Genomic DNA, 21012 nt, shown 5'->3' with positions numbered 1-21012 from the left:
AGCCAGAGCTATGGTTCCCTGTGTGATTTTAGTAGTTTTGAAAATTCATTCATGGTTTGTTGGTTTGTTTGTTTTGGTCTACTAGTTGTTTTGTTTTGTTTTTTTCTTTCTGAGACGTTGTGGTTTTAACATTAAATTCTAGGAGGCTGGTGGACAAACACCATTTAAATGCAGAAAACTTTGACTGGTGATTTTTGTTTGTTTTTGTTTCTGGAGACAGGGCTTTTCTCCATAGCCTTGGCTGTCTAGAGACCATATCTTGAGATCCCCTGCCTCTGCCTCTCGAGTGCTGGGATTGAAGGTGTGTGCTACCACCGCCTATCCTAGAATATTTTAAATTGTCTATTTTTGGTTTTGTTTTTTACTTTGTTGACGATTAAGTCTTAAGTGAGTCTCTCCCTATTTGTAGGTGGTGACAATGATCCCCCATTAAAGCGAAGTCTTGCACAGAGACTGGGAAAAAAAGTGGAAGCACCAGAAACTAACATTGATAAAGCACCAAAGAAAGGTAAGTACTTTGATTTTTACAGACATTTCCTGCCTGTTTGTAATCATACAGGTATGGAACCTCATTCTTTGCTCACATTTGAGTGTTTGCCTGATTCTAAATAGTTAACATTTAACAAAACTAACAGTTTTTAACAACCACTGCAGTTCATAGGCTCCTGAAAGATAGGAATATCCAAGATACTGGGATAAGCACTATCATCGTAAGAGAAAATTCGAGAGGTCCTGTGAGAGCACGGGGAGGTGGGTAGCACTCAGCAGAGGTTCAAACTCAAAATCAGGAGCTGGCTAGGTAAAGTTAGAAGACCAGTGTTTGCTGGTTTTCAGTCAACTTGACACAATCTAGAGTTGTTTTGAAAAAGTTCAATTGGGACAAACAATAAGTTGGCCCATAGGCAAGCAAGTGCTCCTCCCCCCCCCCTTTTTTTTAAATCTATTTTTATTTATATGAGTCCACTGTAGCTGTCTTCAGACACAGATCAGAAGAGGGAATCGGATCCCATTACAGATGGTTGTGAGCCACCATGTGGTTGCTGGGATTTGAACTCAGGACCTCTGGAAGAGCAGTCAATGCTCTCAACCACTGAGTCATCTCTCCAGACCTGGTCCTTTTTTATAGTTGCTGATTTAGGAGGGAAGGCCCAGACCATTGTGAGTGGTGCCACCCCAGAGGTGATAGTACCTGATAGTATAAGAGATCATGTCGAGCATGCCATGGGGGTCAACTCAGTAAATAGCCTCATCCATGGCCTCTTTATCATCTCCTGCCTCCAGGCTCCTGCTCCCACTTCCCTCAGCAGTAGAGTGGCCCGAGAGCTGTAAACTGGAATAAACTCTTCCTCCCCAAGTTGTTGATAGTCACGGTGTTTCATCACAGCAGTAGAAACTAACTATAAGAGCCAGGGCTTGTATTAAAGAAGAATCACTCTTGCAGAGTCAAAGAGCCGAGGAAGCACAATCCATCAGGGACTAGCTAATCGGGATAAAGGGTCCAATAACGAGAAGAAAGGAACTTGGTTAAACCGTGTTATAACAGCTTGAGCTTATTCTAGTTCAGTGACAAAGGTTATTTTATGGTTATTGAGCTGGTAAGTTGGCTTAGGTGGTAAAAGCACTTGTCACAGTATGGTGGATGATCCATGTTTAATCCATGCAGCAACAGTAGGACAGAGAACTGACACTGAAGGTATCCTCTGACTCACACAGGCCTTAGTAAGGCACATGTGCCTGTACACTCACTCTCTCTCTCTCTCACACACACACACTAGTAATAGTAACTCAATTATCATGTAGTGCAACATGCCTTTAAATCCTAGCACTCACACAATCACACAGAAGCAGGTGGATTTCTGTGAGTTGGAGGCCAGTGTAGTCTACTTAGTGAGTTCCCGGACTTTTGGGGCTATGTAGAGAGATCCTCTGTCAAGTAAACAAAAAAATAAACAAATCCTAAGGGAAAAAATATTAAAAAGGAATCAGTGTATTTGCATTTTAGACCTGGCTTGTATTACTGAGACAATAGAAGGCTAAATGCTAGTTTGGGTTATGAGACCTTATATTATGATAACCCAGATAGGGCTGCAAAGATCGCTCGGTAGTTATGAGCGCCCACACTAGGTGGTGCATAAACTGCCTGTGACTTTAGCTCTGGTCCTCTTCTGGCCTCTGCAGGCACATGTACATATATGACATAGACATAGAAATAAATAAAAGTAAACCTTGAAAAGATCTAAGGTAGTTCAAGAAAACGAACATAGTGGTATAGATCAGGGTATTTAAGGTATTACAGTGCTGTCTGGGAAGGAGAGAAGTCCTAGGCAGGTTTTCCCCTCCACTTTTATGACGTAGGGTAGGTGAAAGGTTGGGTTACTGCCTGAGGAGTAGATGGAGATTTTTGGTTATGTTTTCTTGTGTGTAGATGTTGGGGTTCAGGGATCGCCACACAAACCATATGCTCACTGATCTCAGTTAAGCAAGAAAAGTTTATTAAATGTATATCTTAATACTGGTGGATCAGGACACAAAAAGGAATTGTGGCACTAATCTGTCCTCAAGGTAAACTTTTTATATAATAAAACTAGGTTCAAAGGTTGAAAGGCAAGCAGTGAAGTAATACAATGTTTTCGGCTCTCTAGACAATGTATTGTCAGCCGACTTGTAAGTTGATTGGGTCTAAGTGAGGTAAGAGGTAGTGAACAGGAGGCTTTAAGAACGTTGAGAAAGTAGAGCATAAGTAATTCAACTATAACTTTTTGGCTTATTAGTAGCATTCTTCAGTGTCGGCTATAGATAATTACTTCTGGGAAGTGGAATCTGAGAGCCTGAACTTAATTTCACGATATGAGCGAATGGAGATTGAATATAAAATGGCTACAGTTATGTTAAAAAGAGCAGGCCTTGGGGTTGGGGGTTTAGCTCAGTGGTAGAGCGCTTGCCTAGGAAGCGCAAGGCCCTGGGTTCGGTCCCCAGCTCCGAAAAAAAGAACCAAAAAAAAAAAAAGAGCAGGCCTCAACATTCCCTCCTTGAGCTTATACCTCAGAGTCAAATTGTTGAGTCTTAATTTTTTCTGAGACCAGAAGGAACCAGTTGAACCTTTATGTCAGCCTTTGTTGGCATTTTGTAATTCTGACAGATCTTGATGAGTTTGACTTTTAAGTATTTGAAATTTTGATCTCCCTTAAGCGCTGCTGCTCCCATGCTGGCAGACCCTGCTGTGTCCATGCCTACTGTCAGGGGCACTAGTATTGGAGTTGACCTGGCCCTCTGGGATCAGTGGAGATGTCCCAGGTGCTTCCAGACTCAGCTCCCTCTCTAGAGTAATAGTTTCCCTGAGGCAATAGGTCCAAGGCATAGGCAATAGGGACTGAGACAGAGAGGTACAAGCAAACCAAGTGCCTTTTGAAGGTACTGAATGGTGTGAGGGAGGGAGCTCGTGCAGTTTGCATCTGTAGATGAGTTGTTACAGTACAGTGTTGAAGGTACTGAGACTCTGGTGTCTGATTCGGGCCCGCCAATAGGCAGAGGCCTTGTCTTTCAGTCTCTCCCAGAGTCAAGGTGGGCAGAGTCAAGGCATAGTTGGTCTATTTGTGTACCCATTTCCTCCATAGTTAGGTTTTGGGTAGTCTAAGGGGGAAGGAAGATCTCTTGGGGTGGAGGGAGAGATGGCCAGGCTTGTGGGGAGAGGCCTGTCAACTGTGTGGCAGAAACAGGTTGCTTTTAGGCTGTGTTTTCTAGCACTTTATTGGGCCGTGAGGTCTAAGACCCTGTTATTGGTGGTCTGGAATCTCTGGATGGTGAACATCATTTCAGGTTCCTCACCAGACGCTTAAAGGCCAAGTCCCCAAGTCTTCCTTTTCTATACGTTACATATGTAATTTTTTTTATCTTAATTTGAATGGGGTTGATTTTTTTTTTTTTTCCTCCAGGCAGGAAAGTAAACTTTTCTACTTGTAGCTCATGAAACTTTGGTTAAGTTAATGTTTCCCAAATGGTGGCTTGTGTGCTCAGGACAACAGAAGTTCCTTTGTCAGGTTTAGTCCCTCATCCGTGGTGGCTCAGCAGTGTGCTGAGCACTTGCCTAGTATGTGTGAGGTCCTGGGGACATCTGCAGAGCCTTTACCCAGTACCCACATATCAACTAAATTGTCAGTGTGTGGAAGCAGTCCATGACATCTGTAACATACATGCCGCCCCACTGCCACCCCATCGGTGGCCAGGTTGGTGGACTGATCTGGCTAGTTAAGCAGCTGTCCTTTCCTCCTTCCCCACTCCATGCACACTTGGAAGGAAGCTGCACACTTGGTCCACGTGGATGATCTTCTCCAATGAAAGCGTGTTCTTAGGTTAAGAGGTGTGCAAATAACTGTGCCTCCCCTATTGCAACCTCCAAGCAGTAAGATTTAGGACAGATTTTTTTTTAAGTCAAAAGATTTGAGAAGGAGCCTGCCCACCTTTCATGCCAGTTCTTAGAAGGTTGAAAATGTTACAATAGTAATAATTTTCTGAATTCAATAATTTTTGCACAGTAGGCATGCATGAATGTGTGTGTGTGACCTTGGTTCTCTCCTCCCCCCAATATGGATTCTGGAGGTCACACTTAGATTGTGAAGTTTTGTCCACTAAACCACCCCAGTGCCCTAAAAGGCTTTTGGTTTTTCCCCTTGTTGGAGTCTGCCGTTTTCTGAGGAGTATATAATTCATATAAATTAATTCTAAGGAAAAACAATTAAGAACTTGAAAGGGTTGGGTTGGGTTAGGTTGGGTTGGTTTGGTCTGGTTGGTTTGGTTGGTTTGGTTTGGTTTGGTTTTTTGAGACAGGATTTCTCTGTGTAGCCTTGACTGTCCTGAAACTTGATCCATATACTAGGCTGTCCTCTGCTGGAATTAAGGGTCCACTAAGGCTGCCGCGCCTGTTGAGATTTTTTCTTCAATTGCAGTGGAGCACAACCTAATTTGTAAACACTGAAAAGATAATTTGACCTTTAAAATTTGTGGTTTAGCTTTTTAAATTTTGAAACTTTTGATAGTTGAAGTCTCTGTATCTCAGAAGGAGGAGTGACTAAGCCTGTCTGCTAGCTTAGTCAGGGAGAAGGCAATAGGTATTTAAACAGTCAGAAGAGCAAACTTTTTTCCTGATTCACCTGCACAAGTAAGTTAGAGCTTGTATTTATGTGTATGTGTGTTAAGTGTTATTTAAAGATAGAAAAATGTGTTCATTAAAATATTAAGAGGAAATCCAGTAAGTGGGAATGCCATATTACATAATAGATAGCCGTCATAGAAAGTTAGATTCTAATAGGCTACATATATAGCTCGATTCACATAGCTCTATACAGTCCCTGAGTTCAGTCAGCAGAACTGGAAAGGGAGGAAAGAAGTCATTGTCTAAGCGATATAAAACCAGTTGCATTTCGTCAAGATGTGAATACAACACTTGCCAATCTTTATCTGTTATGGCAACATACTTTGTGCGCGTGCATCCGTGATAGACACCTTACTTACTCCCAGTTCCAGCAGGACTATGTCAAAAAAAAATATTTTTTTTTTATATTTTCAAATTCCTATTTAATAGTGGGATCTACATGACGTGTGTGTGTGTGTGTGTGTGTGTGTGTGTGTGTGTGTGTGTGTGTTTTATATGTGAATATCCATGTATTCAAATACTGTGCTCTTGTTGTTTGTGGTGCTGCAGGTTCAAACCTAGAGCTTCACCCATGCCAGGTAAATAACCTGTGTAACCCATTCTTCTAGCTTTGCTCTGTGCCATTCAGGAGCCATTGTGATAGTTCTGTATGAGACAGTTTTAAATTTCCTGCCTTTGTTTTGATTGTTAGCCTCTATATTTTCATTACCACCTCTCCTGATTTCTGTATAATTTTATGTTAGCATTCCTAAAAACAGTCTGATAGTGGCTCCTTATTCTCCGGTGAGGAAACACCCACCATCACCACTCTTAAGACAAGGGCTCAGTTCTGTAGCCCTGTAGACTGGCCTGAAATTGAAACGTTCTTCACTACTTCACAGAGGCTTGGTGGGATCACAGAGGCAGTTATGCTCACATTATTCTCCAGAACATTTTAGGACTTTCCATCTCCCTGACATGTATAACTTCTCTCTGGTGAATGTAAACACAGATCTTCCTTGGCAAGCCAAGGGTTCAGTGGGCCCTTTGATCTAACTTGCTTTCTCTGTTTTCCTAAGTCCACGTAGCTCTGAAGTCGCTCACTGCTAGAGAACTTGACTAGCATGGTGATGCCCTTGGTTTGATCCCTGGTATTAAAAACAAAAATATTTCAGGCTTTGTGGTCCATAATCTAAGTGGCAGTTACTCGACTCCTCCACTGTGGTGTGAAAGCTACCATGTGAGTGTGTAAATAAGTGAGAGACTGTGTTCCAAGGAAACAGTTCACAGAACTAGGTTTCTTGGCTTGTGGGCTGGAGTTGTGTACACTTTTAAATGGCCGATGGACTTTTTTGCATTACTTGTGAGTTTATTTTCACAGTTATCTTAGGAAGATGTTTGTTCTGCTCCCCCCCCCCCCCCTTTTTTTTACACCTTAGGTTTTTTGTAGGCTGCTGTGGCGTTTCCTAATGAATTCATTTTGTTGTTTTTCTAATGAATTCATTTTGTTTGCTTAGTTTTGTTTCTCTATTTGGTTTTAAAATGTTGGAAGTCAAACCAGGGCTGGTGCATGTTAGGCCGGGCAAGTAGTCTTCCAGTGAGGGGAATCCTCTACCCCAGTCCTTAAATATCTGCATTAGTGGTTTCTCCCATAGTTCATTGTGGCTGTTAACTCTGCTGGTCTTTTAGAGTTAAATCTACAATGTGTGCACTTTATCTGCTGCAATAGATTCCTCTCAGAAATTCTTAAGATTGCTCTACCATGGCATTATTCTTTTTTCATTGTTAGTTTAGATTAATTCTATTTTTAATCAATGTCTATCATTTCAATGATTTTTGGTAGGAATGAGAAGTCTCCCAATTCACTATTAACCATGTACTTTCTTTGAGTGATAATTTTGAGATTACATTGTCATTGTGAACTGGAAGAAAAGACTACAATTAACTTTTTTCCTAGATTTACTTATTTTATTTGTATGAATGGCTTTTATGTGGGCCAGTGCAACACAGGTCTGCCTGGTGTCTGCAGAGGTGAGAATAGGGTGTCAGACACTCTAGAACTGAAGTTACCCATGGTTTTGAACCTCCATGTGGGTGCTAGAAATTGAACCTGATCATTTGCAAGAATAACAAGAGTTCTTAGCCACTGAGCCATCTCTCCAACTCTACAGTCATTTTAAAGTTCTAATGAGAATGCAGTTGTGGTAGCCCTCGTCACAGTCTTAATACTCATAAGGCTGAGACAAGAGGATGGTTAGTTTGAGACTACCATATTTCTGCAAAGGCCCTATCACCAAAGACTCATCCACTTGAAACCCAAGTCCTTGCTTTGTCATGAGTACTTTACTAAAATACTTCAAGAACCCAAATAGCATCAGCTATTTTCAAAAAGCAGATATGTTTGGAGGACTAGGCAGTCACAGGACTCTGATGAGTGTTTGCACCAGAGGAAAGCACTAGAATAGAGGATGAGAATCCAAGTTGGACTTAAAATTAACCATTTAAATGAACTCTTTATTTAAACAAGCACAACCTAACTAGTGGGTCATGGTGATTCATGCCTGTAATCCAAGCAAGCGGGAGGATTACTCTACGTTTGAGGTTAACTTAGGCTGTGTTATATCAGGACTTCCCGACCAGCATGAGCTACAGAGACACAGACAGAAATGAGACTGGTAGGGATGCCAAGTTCACAGAGTTCCACAACATACTATATTTAGAGCTTGGGCTATATTTCGTATGCTTTTGAATTTTAATTAAATTCTTTTACTGTTGGGTGTGTTCATAGTCTTAGCTCTCCGGTAATGTGTTCTATATTTTAAACAGCTGTAGAATGATCTTTTGAGTACCGAGGATATAGATCAGATTTGCTACCTTTGGGTTTTATGGGAGGTGTATAGTCGTCTGGTCTGGTATCTGTCCGACTATACACCACACTTGAGCAGCAGTGTGCTTGGCTTAGCACCCCGTGCAGGTGTCATACACATGCATTATGAGTGAGTGGGGAGCTCATTCATACTTTTACCTAGGATTTATAATGGTACAGGCTTCCTCACTGATACATGATTTTCAGCAAGTGGAGTGGTAGAAACAAATTAGTAGGGTTGTTTCTATAAGAACTTTTCTTACAATTTTCTAGGGGTGAAATTATTACTGTACATGGACATCTGATGTGCTTCCTTGGGTATTGTACCTGTACAGTGGAGAGGTCATAAATCAGTAAGATAATGAGAGCTTAAATATATGCCCTTCCTCAAAACAGAGAGAGTTAATAAAACTGGTGAGATCCATGTTAAGACACTGGAAGAAATTCTTCTTGAAAGAGCCAATCAGAAACGTGGAGAATTGCAAACTAAACTAAAGACAGAAGAACCTTCAGGAGCTGAGGATTCTCCATCAGGAACAAAAAGTTCTTCAGTGCGGATCAAAACCTTCTCTGAGGTCCTGGCTGAAAAGAAACATCGGCAGCAGGAAATGGAAAGACAGAAATCCAAAAAGGATACAAGTTGCCTCATGCTAACAGAAGATTCTGAAGTGAAAAAGACTGTGAGCCTGCCGACTGTTGCTGTTAGCAAAGGACAGCTTGAGGAGGAGCCTGCAGGCAGAGCCAGGCCTATGCAGGAGGTGCATATTAAGACGCTAGAGGAAATTAAGCTGGAAAAGGCCCTGAGGGTGCAGCAAAGCGCTGAGAGGAGTGGCAGCTCCCGGCCTCAAGCGGAGGCTGCCCCAGTGGCCAAGAGGCTGCTGCGCATCACCAAGAGATCAGGTTCGTGTAGCTCCCCTAACTGCAGCTCTGCTCCAGCACAGGGCGGGCCCTCGGGAGCCTGGGCCATTGTTTGAAAAGTTGGCTTTTCCTAAGGGATGGGACACGACCTGGGGTCACCACAATTAGTAGAGTAAGCTGTTGACTATGGGTGGCCTGTAGCTCAACAGTATATTCCTGTGGTCTTGAGGTTTTATAGGACCAGTCTCTTAGCTATCCGTATAAGGTTTTCCTTGCTTCTTATCATTACTGTCTTAGTTTTCTGTGGTTTCATAAAACACTGATCAAAAACAGCCTGAGTTGGGAATATTATGTGGTTTACACTTCCAGATCACAAGGACATCCTTGAGGGAAGTCAAGGTAGAAAGCTGAAGGCAGGACCTGAAGCATGGTCGAAGGAGGAGCACTGCTTACTGGCATGCTCGTGGCTTGGCCACTCTGTCTTTTTTTTTAACCTAAGACCATTTGCCCAAAGTTGACTGGACCCACCTACAACAATTACCAATCAAGAAAATGCCCACCAGGCTAGTCTGATGACTAGCTGCAGTTTCTTAGCTGCAGCTCCCTCTTCTTAGATGACCATAGCCAAAGTTAAGTTGACACAAAAGCTAGCCAGTAAAATTGTATTCATTAAGAAAGGTTTTATTTCAGCTCATGAGCTTGCAGCCCTATTAAAGCAATGATGTTTTTAATTTGAATATAGGTACAAGAGAAGAGAAAAAACTTGAACTTGAGGACAATGGTGGCGCTCCCTCTCAGAGCAGTGTGACTAAGATGGGAGTTAGTGAGGTAAGTCTGTTATCTCACACTTCCAGGCACACCTAGTCAGGTGAATGGTGTGTGCTTTCAGCTTTAGTTTACAGTAAGTTTCTGTCACTAATTTCAGTGGTACAGTGATTGTGATTTTAATTGTTTTGTTTCATGCTTTTGTTTGGTTTTAGGTGTTTTGGATGGTTGGTGGTTGGTTTTTTTTTTTTGTTTGTTTGTTTTGTTTTTTTTTTTTTTTTTTGAGATTTTTGAAGACAGTTTCTCACTATATAGCCCAGTCTGCCTGTCTCAACCAGTTCCCTTCCTCAGTACTAGACTACAGCCTGTACACAGGGCCCAGGACTGTGCTTATAATCTCCTGTGGAATTTGTATTTTTTTGTTTGGTGTGTAGTTATTTTTGTTTTTGGTTTGTTTGTTTCTTTCTTTCTTTCTTTCTTTTTGAGATAGGCTCTGGCTGTCCTGAAATTTCTGTGTAGACCTGACTGGTTTCTGACTCAACCTAGATCTGCCCCTCTCTTCCTCCTGATTTCTGGGATTAAAATTGTGTACCACTGTACCTGTGGGAGATTCTTAGAGTTCTCTGTTAGTTTTTGTTGTTGTTCTTCCAGTTACTTTATGTGTGTGTGAGTTGGCATGCCAGCATTCAGAACTGAGCCCGGGTTCTTTGCAAGAGCAGCAGGTGTCTTAACCACTGAGACATCTGTTAATAGAAATGAATCTCATGCTCAGTCATTTTGCAGCCTGCTGAAACTTTAGTAATTCCTTGGGGTGTTTCTTTTTACTGACTATATAATATTATAATTTGCAAGTATGAGCTCTTTCTAGACACTAGGTTTTTTTCACAGTTAAAAATATCTTGACATAAACAGTATTCAGGCATCTTAATTATTTAATAGTCATTAGTGTTTACTTAGAATGGTACTTATAGCCTATAATTCTGGGTTGTTGTTTTTTTCGCTTAATTTCATACATTTTAGTTCTAATCTTTCATACTTAACAGCATATCTTCTGTCTAATATCAAATAGTGAGCCTCTTTATTCTGAATCATGAGATAATCTAATTTACTCACCACTATAAATGAGAGTGCATGCCTTAATTCTTGATTGAACTTGTCCACAGACTTCAGATGAGACCATAAGTGATCCCACAAAACTTCCAGTCAACAGATGTGACATTGTCAAAGAGAAACACACACAGAGACAGCAGGAGAGAGGAGCGTCACAAAAGGAGAAGCCAGCCTTGGCATCTGTGCGGACAGATGAGGCTTCTTACTATACCCGAGTGGTGGGGAAGCCGGTGCTCACTGCTGTATCGGGCGTCACTCGGCACCTGGCAAAACGGCTCCCCACGGAGTCATCCCAGAAAGGGGAGGTGGAGACCTCCGGGATTGGAGACTCAATACTGCACGTGAAGTGTGCGGCACAGACTCTGGAGAAAAGGGGTAAAGGTGAGTGAGTGGTTTGGTGCCTCCATTGTCGCACAGTGACAGAACTCACCAGCTCTGGCAGCGGTAGAGTGGATCTCCTGTGTACCGAGGTCACAGCACCAGTAGTGATGTTTCTGATCATGATCTGCAAATGGGAAGTGTAGGCAGAGTTCTTCCTCACAACTTAAAATTGCTGTCTTCTGCCTCGTATGGTTCTGGAGATGGAGCTCAGTTGGTAGAGTACTTGTCTGGCCAGCACAAAGCCCTGGGTTCCCTTATAGAGCATATAATCCCAGCCCCGTTGTGGTACAGTTGTCTAGAGGAGCAGAACCATAGAGTGAATGTAGAGAGAGGATCTGTTGGATTAGCCTATATGATACAGTGGCCGTCTCACGCCAGAGACACCAACCTCAGCTGAATGCCTCAATCCCAACCATGTGCTGTGTTGTAAGTCAGCCAATAGATGATTCGGGTTTGAGTTTGAGTTGGGCCACTTGAGTGCTATGGCTGGTGGAAGCTTCTCTTTCAGGACAGACTTTGAACTCTGGATTGCTTGTGCACATGTAGGTAGTAGCTTTGCCATGAAGCCCACTCTTATCTTTATTCTAAGGCGCTAGGAGCAAACAGCATCATTGTTTTCTCTACTTTCTCACAAACATTCCAAGTTTTATCATCCAAGTCACCAAATCCTTGCTCTTCTCAAGAGACAAAATAAGACAGGAGGATCAGAAGTTCAAGGTCACCCTCAGCTACTTGATGAAAGGACAGCCTGGGATACATGAGACTTTGTCATAGAAGAAGAAAACATGAAAGTCCTACCCACAATTTCTGTGGTGCATCCTTCCTCTGGGTCTCACTATACAGCCCCAGCTGTGCTAGAATTCAGCCTTCTGGGTGCTTGGATCACAAATGTGTGCAACTGCACTCAGTTTTTCTTCTTGTTTTGCAGAAGAAAATACCTCAGAATATGATAGCAACATTGAAGGGTGTGTCATGGTGACCCATGTGACCTCATATTTATTCATGCTGTTTGCTCTTTGAGTATTGCTTTTTGTTTTTTTTTTTTTTGTTTTGTTTTGTTTGTTTTGTTTTTTGTGTTTTTTTGTTTGTTTGTTTGGTTGGTTTTTTTTTTTTTTTTTTTGGTTCTTTTTTTCGGAGCTGGGGACCGAACCCAGGGCCTTGCGCTTCCTAGGCAAGCGCTCTACCACTGAGCTAAATCCCCAACCCCTTTGTTTTGTTTTTAAGACCGGGTCTCGGGGTTGGGGATTTAGCTCAGTGGTAGAGCGCTTGCTAGGCCCTGGGTTCGGTCCCCAGCTCCGGGAAAAAAGACAAAAAAAAAAAAGAAAAGAAAAAGAAAGACCGGGTCTCTACATAGCCCTGTTTGTCTTGGAACCCATTATATAGATCAGGCTGGCTTCAGACTCAGTGGGATTTAAGTCACACACCACCATGCTTGGATACTTTTTTTTTTTTTTTATTTCTACTACTAAAGGCATTGTATCTTATTCTGAGCTACTCTATATATGAAAAAGATTATCTGGTTGCTAATCAGATGTGCTCTGTTCCTTGTAGCCAAGCCCAAAGTAAATGTGAAGCCATCTGTGGTCAAGGTTGTCTCAGCCCCCAAATTGGCTCCTAAGCGCAAGGCTGTGGAGGTGCACTCTGCTGTCATCGCAGCTGTGAAGCCGCTCAGCTCCAGCAGTGTCCTGCAGGAAAGCCCCGCCAAGAAAGCAGCCGTGGTAAGAGATGACCGCTCAGTGGTACTTGACTCTGGCAGGACAACTGCTCTTTGGTTTTGCCTCCCTTTGACTCACACGTCTGTCATTTCCTAAACATTGGGGATTCTTAGGCTGTTCCTCTAGCTGAAGGTTGGAAGCTAATTATATACTCAGCTTCTGGATCAGGTTTAAACAGTGGTAGCCTTTGGGCCGAAGATACAGCTCAGAGGTAGAGAGACCACCTAACATGAGACATGGCTCAGAGGTTAAGAGCACTGACTGCTTTTCCAGAGGTCCTGAGTTCAGTTCTCAGCAACCACATGGTGGCTCACAACCACCTGTAATGGGTTCTGATGCCTTCTTCTGGTGTGTCTGAAGACAGTGACAGTGTAATCATACATAAAATAAATTATTTAAAAAAAAAAAAAGTAAGAAAGATCCTAGGTTATCCAAGATCTCCAACCATGCCAAAACAAAAACTACAGCCATGATTCTAAGAAGGTAACAAAAGAAAGTATGCTCTGGCTTTTAAAAAACAAAAGGAAAACCTGACTCCAGGCTGGGCAGTGGGGAGGCAGGGGAAGGTAGAGGTGTGAGATATGTAAAACTACATAGTCAGGTCCTGTCTCAAAACAAGAAAACAAAAACTGGGAACCAGGGTCAGTGGGTAAGTGCTTGTTACACAAGTATGAGGACCTGAGTTTGAATCCCCTAGCACCCACATAAAAATCCCAGTACAGCCACATATGTGCCTGTAACCCCAACACTGAGGGATGAAAACAAGTGGGACCCGGCTAACATAGCTGGAAACCACCAGCTTGGGATAGTAAGGGATGGCTTTTTGAGGAAGTAAGACAGTACAGTAGAAGACTCCCTGACATCCTCCTCTGAACTCCACACACGTGCACGCTGGCATTGCACATACACACAGAACATATGGACACCAAAAGAATGAAGCCTAACTCACCAATTGACCTTTCTCTTCCTTTGTAGGCTGTTGGCCCACTCCTCTCTGAGGATAAATCCGTCACCATGTCTGAGACAGAAAAACCGAAAGACAGGTAATGCCATCTTAACCAAATCCATGCTATTTTTGGTTTTGCTGTCTAGCAAAGCAGTGCTGGGGAGTCACTTGAACGTTACAGGTTCCCATCTGACTCCAAAGTGAGGGCAAAAAAGCTCGCTGCTCTTCGCTGCTGCTGTTTGTCCCTGCGTTGAAAAGATGCTTTACACACCTGGCTAATTTAAAATGTGATTCCAGATTAGTGACACAGTTCTCGTGTGTGTCTTCAGAAACACTTTTTCCTCTACTGCTGAGGCTCTGGTCATTTAACCATGAAAGACGGGCACAGCTTGGTCTAACAGTCTGTCTTTCACTTACAGTTCTGCGCTGTCTTCAGCCCAAGCTTCTTCAGAACCCTTGCTCCCCGAAGGCTCTGGCCCTTCCTCATCCCAGATGGCAACGAAACCTCGCCGGCTGAGCTCGGCCTCCACAGGAAAGCCTCCACTCTCCGTGGAAGATGACTTTGAGAAACTAATATGGGAAATTTCAGGGGGCAAATTAGAAGCTGAGATTGACTTGGATCCTGGGAAAGATGAAGACGACCTTCTGCTTGAGCTCTCAGAGATGATTGACAGCTGAAGGGGGACAGTGAGGACACTTAAAAAAAAAAAACCTTCACCCAAAACTGGACTTACTTTTATCTATTTACCTGAGGTGATAATTTCCTTAAGTCTCAAATTTTACCTAAATCAAAAGTATACCTCTGAAGTACCTGTGTGTGTCCTCCCTGGGGTCGGATCTTTTACATCCCTTGATAACCGTTTTGTCCATTCAATGCCATTGTTCAGCATCCTTGAGAAGAAAGTTCTGTAATGCCCTTCTCTCCACATGGGACTGAGCTCCAAATGAAACGGTGCACGAGAACTCAGTGGTCCTTGAGGTGTTTGTCAGTGTGGGCTAGCTTCCCCTGCTGTATTTATTTATGTATTGTCTTAATTTTATCAGAGTTTAAAATGAAGACGGCTGCTAACCATTGTGGACCAAATGTCATGCTACCACTAAACAAAAGACCCACTCAGTCTGTGTAAAATCGTATGTCTTTTTAAAGGTATTTGGAGATTCATCTAAGCTTTAAAGAGGGCCAGGCAGCTTGAGCACCTGAGATGCGGACATAACTCTGGACCGGTTCTGTTGTGTCAGCTGCTCTATGGCCTCTGAAGAGCAATAGCTAATTTATTACTACTGTAATTTTTTAAAGGCTTTAAAGTGCCTCAGGGGTCCCCTGAAACTACGTTTCTATTTCTGGGGTTCCCTGGATTCTTTATAAGAGATGGTGACATGACTAGAAATTCTTTTTTTAGTATGAAAATTGTTCCTTCAATACCTTTATCTTACTGGCATTGAATTATCAGAGACAGAAAATTGGTAATTTTTTTAATTTCTAACTCTCCCAGGAAACTCCTCTTGCCTAGTATTTATTTGATGTGCTTTAACCATGGGAGGAGGGGAAAACCTCAAGCTGCCAGTGTTGATCAACAGACTGTACCAGTACACGGGGCTGTACTGGCTTAGGGACGGCAAGATGCTCTGGGGTGTATTGGATACCTCCAGTTTCTTCATTTCCGGATTGAGTTTTCTTTTCTTAATGTTGGTCTTCATAATCACCTCGAGGTTTAGACTTGTGAAGGAACAAGTCTGTTGAGGATAATAGTCTTGAAATGAGACACTGTACAGAACTGGAAGAAGGAAAGGAAAGACTCGTTCATTGTGATACTTTGTGTGGGTGGCCAGTTTGTTTCTCGTAGGGAAGTCCTGGATCACCTGTCATGTTGGCTCCTAAGGAACTGCTGTTGTAAGCGGCTCACCAAGAGTTGAAGTTCATGTAGCCTTGTTGGGAATATGGAAAAGGAAGAAAGCCACAGGACTGCCAATTCAGTCGGGAAGATCTGGATGATTCTGCACATGCACAAATGACTTGAAGTTTCTGTATAGACACTTGTACCAATCCATCTTCAGCTGACTGAATGTTGTATGATAGCCCTTCTCCAAAGCAGAGGTGGAAGGTTCTGGTTTCACCACACATTTATAAACACATTTCCTTTTTTGAATTGGCCTATAGATTGTAGGTCTCTTTTGTATATAACCTCTATTCTTTTGCTTTAAAAAAAAAAGTCTGTTCATATTTAATGCCCTGTATTAGTCAATGATTTGTGTTCAACATTATTTGAACCATTTGCCATTAACGAAAGAGAAATACTTATTTGTGTTTTAAATAAAACTGATATAGGAAATACTTAGTTCCTATCATTACAACTCAAGGGATGCTACTGATTTAAAGGAGGGCAGGTCTAAAAGTGATCTTAATGTTCAATGATTGAGAATTCTCAAGCATGAAGATGAATGAAAAGACTTAATTAGAAGCGTACAGGGTTTTTTCCATATGTATGCTGACTTCACTGTTAAATAACAGGTGTAAACTGTTAGCAACCAAAGACCAGGACCTTTTCCCTATGAGTAGGCTAATGGTCTCCAGGCTGAGGCTGTAGCTCGGCAGTGGACCGCTTGCCCAGTTAGTGTGCATGAGGCCTTGGGCCTGCCTAATGCTGTCTTACCCCAAAGTCCTGTCAGGTTGGGCAATTTTCATGGACATTTCTTACTGGTAATGGACCAGATGTTGCCTCTTGGAGATAGTTTTAGTTTACATGTTTTCGAGGTGAGGCCAGATGTGGTGACACAGGGGAGAGGCAGGAAGAATCTCTGAGTTATAGGCCGAAAAAGAAAACACTATCTGTGAGGTTCTGACCTTAACAGTTGAATCTCACAGCTACACGTGTTCTCATCTCTGCCAGTCTCAGGGAGAAGCTAAAGTTAAGTAACTACAGTTCATACAGGAAGCTTGAGTTACTCCATCAGATTCCTGTGATTCTGCTCTGAAACTAATGCTTCATTCTGTCTGAATAATTCTGTAGCTTTTTAATGTGCGATGCCCTCAACAGAAAATGCATGGGCTCCAATGTGAATGCTTAGTGTAGATAAAACTATTGTAGGACCCGTTCTTAAACTAAAGCTACAGAGAAAGGGTACTGCTAGCTTTCAAGATCATCTGCTCAAACCCAACAATTTTCAGACCAGCTTGTGTTGCTCAGGCTGGCCGTGAGCTTTCCTTACTCTCCTGCCTCTACCACCCAAGTGTTTAGATGGAAGCCGTGCCAGGCCGGGTCCAGCTAGGAACTAAAGCCAGAGTGTGGTGCAGTCCAAACCTACAGTGGACCATTTAATCTGCAAAGCGATAAGGGCTTTGGGGACTAGAGAGACGTCTAAGCTGATAAAGGCGTTTGCCTCACCATCCTGGCAACCAGAGTCTAATAAAGACAGACTCCAACATTGCCCTCTGACTTCCCATGCTTAGGCCATGTCATAAGCCTCTTGTCCCCAAAAGAAGTTTCTAAAAATTTAAAAGAAGAAAGGTTAGAGCCAGTGACTCAGCTTGAAGACGACTGGGCCGATGGCCTTGAGTTGAACCCTCCAGATGCACACAGTGAAGAGAACTGACCGCTGCATGGACCTCATTTCCACACGTGATGTGGGGCCTGTACACACCCATAAATGCACACACAAGTTAGTTTTAAACCGTTAAGAGGCCTAAGCACACAGGAATCATTTGATCTTTACCATTTTCTTAACACTGCAGTAAAATGACCAAAACAGGCAGTGACTCTAGAATAGCAGTCAGGTTTCATGATTGTGATTGTCTGTTTGTAGTGAGGTTTCATGAGGCTTAACTGAGTAGGCCTATTGTTAGTACTTGGTTGGACTAAATTTCTAAGTAAGTGTGGCCGTAAGTAGAAAGCAGTGAATTAAAACAATATTGCCTCTGTCCTGTTTTGTTTGTTTGTTTGTTTGTTCTCATTGCAGGGAAACAATAGTCTATTGGGCTTAAACTAGTTTGCTTGTGAGGGAGCTTGAGTTGTTTTTTAAGGTGCAGCGTGTATAAGATAAGGGACTAAACAGATTAGGGAAACATTGAACAAGAGAGTGCCCCTAGAAGGACAAGGGAACCCTACATGGAGCAGCCATGACAAGCTCTCAATGTCTTGTCTCCAAAAAGCTACCTGGAGGAAAAGTTACTTGTTTTGGCCTCGACTGCCATAAGGATTTTGGAGCCCCACCCTTGAAGACAAATACAACAATTTCGAATTTAATTAGATAATTTTTGTCACTAGGGATAGATGAGTTTAAGTCAGATTCCTGCTCCCGAAGTCCTTAAACAATTGTGAGAGGGGAGTGAATGCCACTTGTGTGGGGATGCCTGTAGAGGAATCAGGTCACAAGATCCCTTGGAGCTGGAGTGACAGGCAGCTGCCAGCTGCCTGGCCCAATTGCTAAGGACTGAACTCAAGATCCTCTGGAAGAGCAGGTGGCCTTAGGAAATACTACTGTAAAACAGGAATCAGCCAGAGTAGTTGCCCTCACGTCTATAAGTCCAACAGTAGGGAGGCAGGAGGATAGTTCAAGGCCAGCCTGTGCTATATAAGAGAATTTCAGAAAAACAAGAATAACAAGGAGTGGAGTAATACATTGTTTTTGGTCTTTTCTGAGACAAGGTTTCACTACATAGCCTTGGGTAGCTTGAGATTTGCTGTGTAAATCAGACAGACCTGGCCTCTTAGAGATGTGCTTGCCTCTTTAATCCTAGAATTAAAGGTATGCCGCCATACCCAGTTTAACAAATTTTAAGTAGACAATGAGCTGGAGTTTTAGTAGCTATTTTCTGTTTATTTATTTCTTTACTTTTTGAGAAGGGAGCTCATATGACCTCATACTTCTTAATCCTCTTGCCTGTAACTTCCAAATTCTGGGATTACAGGTATACATTACCATGTCTGGTTTATGTAGTAGTATTAGAGAATAAACCCAGGGCTTTGTACATGTTCGGCAAACACTCTCCAACACCTCATCTTAAACGGATGATCTAAGCCACAAAATGTTGATCTAAAACTTGCTAATGCCTCAGCTCTCAAACACATGATCCTGTCTTTTGCCCTCTGAATATTTATGTTTGTTGGCACAGGGTTTCTACATAGCCCCGCCTATCCTAGAATTCACTGTAGGCCAGACTGTCCTAAAACTCAGACTTGTGCTGCTTCTGCCACAATGCTAGGTAGGATTCCTACCACGCTCAGCCCCTTTTGTCAATTTTTAACATGTATTTTGCTTGCATGTATGTCTGTACCATTTGTATAAAAGATGCCTGTAAACACCAGAAGAGATGGTGTTTAGATGCCCCAAAACTGAAGTTAGAGATTGTTATAAGCTGCCACGTAGGTGCTGGGAACCAAACCTGGGTCCTTGGCAAGTAAAATGAATCCCTCTTAACTGGGAGCTATCTATCTATGTCTTCAGTCCCTGCCTTCATTCTTTATGTGGCTACCCACCTAAAAAAGAAAAAAAGGCATGACCATTGGACTTCTTCCAAAGACTCTCCTTTCTCTTCAAACAAGGTCTCCACCAGGCATATGCTTCATTTACTCTGTATTTTAAAGTTACTTACCAGCTTGGCATGGTGGTACACACCCAGCAGTCTAAGAGACAGAGATAGGTGAGTTCAAGGCCAGTCTGGTCTACATAGTAGGTGCAAGACAGTCAGGGCTGTGTAGAGACCCTGTCTCAATGCCCTGCCCACCCCTAAAAGAAATTGTTTACCAGTAATTCCCATACCAGAAAGTACTAGGGGTGTAGACCAGAGGTAGAATGCTTTTCTAGTATGCAGAAGACCTTGGATTGACTCCCCAGCACAAGGGGTGGGGTGGTGGGGGTAGAGAGAAGCTTTTAAGACAGATCTTTTGCTTGTCTTTAACAGTGTCTGTGCCATTAGTCCTCCCAGGCTGCCATATGCCAAATAGGTCAACATATTTATCAGTCCTTGAGAATAGAAGTCCTGGCCAGATAGATGGCATTTCTAGTGTTCCTTCTGACTGTGAATAGCTACTACAGTCTTCTTACATGGCTTGGCCTGTCTTATGTTCCCATGGAGAGATAGAGGCCTATGTGCTGTCTCTTAGTTGTTTTTGTTGTTGTTTGTTTGTTTGTTTGTTTGTTTGTTTCATTGGGTACTGGGCATGGAACCCAAGACCTCATGTATGGGAGACAAGTAAGTACCTTACCCTGACCTACATCTCCAGCTCCCCTTACTCTACTGAGGACACCAGAAATATGAAATTAGGTCCCACACAGATCTCGACAACCTTAATTATCTCTTCAACAACTCTATCTCAAGAAATCGTTAAAAACAGAGGCTGCTTTATCTACAAATATGGCCCCATTCTGAAGTACTAGTACTAGAGCTTCAATAGAAGGTGTAATACAGCAGAAAGAATCCCATAAAGGATTCTTGGCTCATTTCAAGGCTTGCTGATCACTGCTGGACTGCCCTGTCACTTACTGTCTTTGTCATGATTGCAGTAGTCCCGGCCAGCCTTTCAATGACAGATTCTGGATGAAACAGAACTTCATCTAAATGGAAAAAGATCTTAAGTCTGTGGGAAGTGGCTGGTTATGCTGATGTTGAAAGAGCCAGAGTTGGGGCCAATGGGAAAATTCCCACCACAAACCTCCAAGCACAAGGACCCCTCCCTTCCAGGAAGGAAAAAGCTGGCTTAGTTCTTGGAACTAAGTCAAACTGTCACACAAAGCTAACTGACTCCCAACTGAAAGTCCTGAAAACAGTACACTGAGTCCTATCTAAACATTGTTTCGCCCCACCAAATGCACATAGCATCCTGCCTAGTTACTATTGTGCAAATTCTGCCCCAATTGTATCCTAGGTGTATAACTTTCTGTTAGAGTCTGCTCAGGGTCGTCTCCCCTTGAAGTGGGATGACCCTGATATGTCAGAATGATTAAACTCCTCTTGCTTTTGCATCGATCACCACTTCCATGAGTCCCATTCAAGAGGTCCTGGAAGAGGTTCAATTTGGACTTCACAATATATGCCAGTAATCCTAGCAATTAGGTAGAGGCAGGAGGATCAGTGCTAGCCTTGGCTACAGAGTAATTTGAGTCAGTCTGGAGTATGAAAGCTACATGAGATACCAGGTCAATAAAATTAAATCACAGTCTCTCTCCAGTATACTTTACAGACACTAGGTATGTCATGAAAATTGCAAGAGTTACAAGAATATTATGATTAGTTATATGCTAAAAA

At 42.6% G+C, this 21012-nt stretch overlaps 1 protein-coding gene across 8 annotated transcripts in view; it reads left to right on the top strand.

The window, feature by feature from the left end:
- The window catches only part of Zc3h11a (zinc finger CCCH-type containing 11A), a 40528-nt gene extending 24429 nt beyond the window's left edge, over window positions 1-16099 (top strand). For 6 of the 8 annotated variants that reach the window (XM_063272466.1, XM_039090893.2, XM_063272465.1 and 3 more), the window contains 7 exons: window positions 410-508; window positions 8391-8894; window positions 9595-9680; window positions 10781-11108; window positions 12660-12826; window positions 13799-13866; window positions 14189-16099. In XM_063272466.1, the coding sequence (XP_063128536.1) occupies window positions 410-508; window positions 8391-8894; window positions 9595-9680; window positions 10781-11108; window positions 12660-12826; window positions 13799-13866; window positions 14189-14447 (1511 nt within the window). In that variant the 3' untranslated portion in view covers window positions 14448-16099. Of the gene's footprint in view, window positions 1-409; window positions 509-8267; window positions 8895-9594; window positions 9681-10780; window positions 11109-12659; window positions 12827-13798; window positions 13867-14188 lie in introns of those variants that run through there. The other 2 variants (NM_001047902.1, XM_039090896.2) reach the window with 2 other exon arrangements.
- Window positions 16100-21012: the final 4913 nt, after the last annotated feature.

Source organism: Rattus norvegicus, chromosome 13, assembly GCF_036323735.1.
Source record: "Rattus norvegicus strain BN/NHsdMcwi chromosome 13, GRCr8, whole genome shotgun sequence".
Classification (NCBI taxonomy): Eukaryota; Metazoa; Chordata; class Mammalia; order Rodentia; family Muridae; genus Rattus; species Rattus norvegicus.
This window is presented reverse-complemented; position numbering and strand designations above follow the sequence as displayed.